The sequence below is a fragment of the Astatotilapia calliptera genome, chromosome 20 (assembly GCF_964374335.1).
Source record: "Astatotilapia calliptera chromosome 20, fAstCal68.1, whole genome shotgun sequence".
In the NCBI taxonomy this organism is placed as follows: Eukaryota; Metazoa; Chordata; class Actinopteri; order Cichliformes; family Cichlidae; genus Astatotilapia; species Astatotilapia calliptera.
Genome location: NC_137441.1, coordinates 17,784,015 through 17,787,396, shown reverse-complemented (window position 1 = coordinate 17,787,396; position 3,382 = coordinate 17,784,015). Strand labels below are relative to the sequence as shown.

General features: G+C 45.1%; 1 protein-coding gene across 1 annotated transcript; it reads right to left on the bottom strand.

The window, feature by feature from the left end:
- On the bottom strand, window positions 1–1,691 carry pdyn (prodynorphin). The gene is made up of 3 exons (XM_026154404.2): window positions 1,448–1,691; window positions 1,075–1,198; window positions 1–747 (listed from the first exon to the last, which is right to left on the bottom strand). The coding sequence occupies exons 2-3, from the start codon at window positions 1,195–1,197 to the stop codon at window positions 181–183; spliced, it is 690 nt and encodes a 229-aa protein (XP_026010189.1). The 5' UTR covers window position 1,198; window positions 1,448–1,691; the 3' UTR covers window positions 1–180.
- Window positions 1,692–3,382: the final 1,691 nt, after the last annotated feature.

Below are 3,382 nucleotides of genomic sequence, written 5' to 3'. Positions count from 1 at the left end.
TGATTTTATTTATGATTTTATTAAACAAGCATTTATTGAAGGAAAGGCGATGATGCAAATTACACAAATGTTACACAGAAGGCAGCCGAATCTAGGCGAGCTCAGCAGGCATATGATACTTCAATTATGGCATTTCAAGTAAACCTGTGCAAGTTCCTTTGAGTTCTCCTACGACTGTGTCTATAGGGTCAGCTCGTCATAGGAGAAATAGGGCTCCTCTACTGAGCGCATAGAGATTTTGAAGTGACGGCGCAGAAACCCTCCGTACCGCTTGTCCCACTTCAGGTTGTTCAACTTTGGTCGGACTCTCCTCATGAAGCCTCCGTAGCGCTTCTGCAGCTCCTCGGGCTCCTGGTCCTCCTGCTCCACGGAGCTACTTCTCTTTGACTTTGGGCCGAATTTCCGTAAAAAGCCGCCGTAACGTTTAACATAACCACGGAGGATGTGATCCTCTGGAGTGTCGTCTGCCTGCTCCGCTGTATCTGCGTCTCTATCTTCCAGCTTCTTCAAAAAAAGCTCATATTTTTTGGGCAGCGAGGCACCTTTCAGGATGTAATTGTCGCGCCACGGAGAGGCGAATATTTTGTTCTTGTTCTTGTCGATCCTCTTGATGAAGCCGCCGTAGCGTTTGACCAGATCTGCCTGCTGGCTCTCCTCCTCCTCCGCAGCCTCATCTTGGCTGAAGTCGGCCAACCGCGGAGCCTGGCTGCAGCTCTCCAGCTGGCCCTCACAATCGGCGCTGCACGACTGCAAGACACAGACAAGATCGGGAAACCAGGGGACATCAGCAGGGCGCACTATACCTGAACGCACGTTACATTTCCCACTTGTGAGTTTTGTTTGTGGTAAAGCTCGGCGGCTGCGCCTTACTTCCCAGTCGAACGAGAAATTTCAAAACTATATATACACACAGGCTACTGCATATTCCAAGATTTTATTAATGGTTTTGCCTGATTTTTAACTCCAAGATTTAGACGATTACAGTTAGAATAACACACTGAAGAATTTTCTATCATTTTGGATCAGCAACAAGATTATGAAGTCATCTTAAATTTCCCTTTTGAACTTTCTTACCAGGCTGCTGTAAGCTTCATCGGCGCTAAGAATTTGCTGCGCGCATTTCTGACACTGTGAAGAACAGTCTGTGTGGATGCAGGGCGGCAAGCTCAGCATCAGCACCAGGACATACCACTCCATTCTTCAAAAACATCCAGACACACACACACACACACACACACACACACACACACACACACACACACACACACACACACACACACACACACACACACACACACACACACACACACACACACACACCAGTCGGTGAGGGGAGAGAAACACCACATCAAATGTTTCACCAGACTGGAATTAAAGAAATTACTGAAACTGAGAATCACGTTTAAAGTTTGAGAGAAAGAAAAAGTGTAAAAACCAGACTCGGTACCTCAGGAATCGGACCGATACTTCCAGCCTTGTTAAGAGTCGCAGAGGCACATCTACCACGAAACTGCTCGCTGTCCGCCCTCCGACACCCGTTTCTCTAGCGCGTCTTGGCGTCTATCTTTTTATCACTAGAGATTTGGCTGTGTCATCAGAACAGCTTCTATAATCGGACCAATAGGAGGGAAATATACTGCGTAAATAAACGCACTGCCTCCCCGCTTCAGGAGTTTTAACAACGCCCACACAGAGACAGGAGTAGCAGCGCGGTTCATCCCATCAGCACATCGTTATTGTCATCATTCCATCTCTGAAGTGACCAAACCCCTGGCTGTAAATCATACTGACATCAATAAGAAAATGATTTTTCTTTTTCAGTGGAACACCATATACCTGAACTGAACAGGAAATGGATCCAAAAGTGACCATTGTGCGTCAAAACAGAGCTTTTCACTCAGCGGCAAATCTTCTGGGGTTCAAGGCACATAAGGCCCCTCCAGGTTCACCGCCATTGTCTTATGTAAATAATCAGACACCACCACCGTCAAAACAACGCCCTATTAACATTTTACGCTGCTCAAAAAAAATTAAAGGAACAATTTAATTAAAAAATCATGCTGGGTATCTAGACTCATATGGACTGGGCACAAAAAGATGCCACATTGTTGGATGGATCTGAGGGCTGAATTCAAAGACACCCTGAAAATCAAAGTGAAAAAAGGATATGGTGTGGTGGACCACTAGAGGGCTCCACTCACACCCAGTATATCTGGTTGTTCAGTGATGACACGACGAATCCTACTTCCGGGCCTAAAGTAGTCTGCGTTTAATATGGCTTTTGTGTTGTTAACATGTTTAATGTTATGTATTTTCTTCTATTTAATCTCAAAAAGCTCCTAAAACAGTCAGTGATCACTGTTGACCTCCCTCGGCTTTTATTACCGCTAATCATTTATTTAAGCTCAGTTTTTAAAACCTTACGATGTAACTACAGCCCATGCCGCAGTATATGAATGACTAACCTCATATTGTGGATGGATTATCTCAGTTGTTCTCCTGGCTGAAGTTTGGTCCTTTTACAGCATCCTGCCATGCGATTACATTTGTTCCTGACCACCGAGAACACTCACGTTAACTTTTATCGAGTGGAAAAAAAAGTTAGCTTGTTTATATTATTCTAACATAGCTGTGTCGCTAGCGGTCACGTAGCACATCATTATATACCAGCTAGCCCAACTTCAGTAACCCTACAAACGTCACTGCTTTTTAGTTTTCTGTTTTCATTTATGTAGTTTTCTGTCTTCATTTATGCTGGAAGTGATAACAGAGCTGTACGTTTTAATTTGTTTCCAAAACCCCGCAGTCAGGACATGCTATATTGTATTTAGATAAAAGCTAGCGAGCTAACTCCCTGGTAACTTCTAACTCCGTTAAATGTCATAAATTCCGTTTTCATGGATGCCTGGATGTTAAACTCAATTGTTACACCTGGTAGAGCAGAACGCTGATCATTTTATTAAAGATGAAAGATTTTAGACAGTTTTTCAACTCTCAGTAATGCCATAGTGATCGTTTGATATATGGACCAGCAGCGGAGTTTAGGTCCAGACACGGCTAGTGACGCCAGACTGAACAACCGGATATGAAGTGTGTTCCTGTGTTTTGTGGCGCGATATGCGCAGTTGATGTTGGAGACGAATAAAGAAGGAGTGAGAACTGAGAGCTCTGTGTCGTTGATGCTTACCTCCACATTGTTGACCCCTGACTCGAGCATGCAACGGGCCGCAGATAACGCAGACTCCGCTATGGATGCATCAGCGGCCGCCGGACCTCCGCCTCCTGTTGCAGCTACGTTCGCTGTGGCGATGAAACTGCCGGACTTTTGGCTCCATGACCCCCCGTCATGGTTTGTACACGTGGAGGCTCAGTTCGCCCTTCG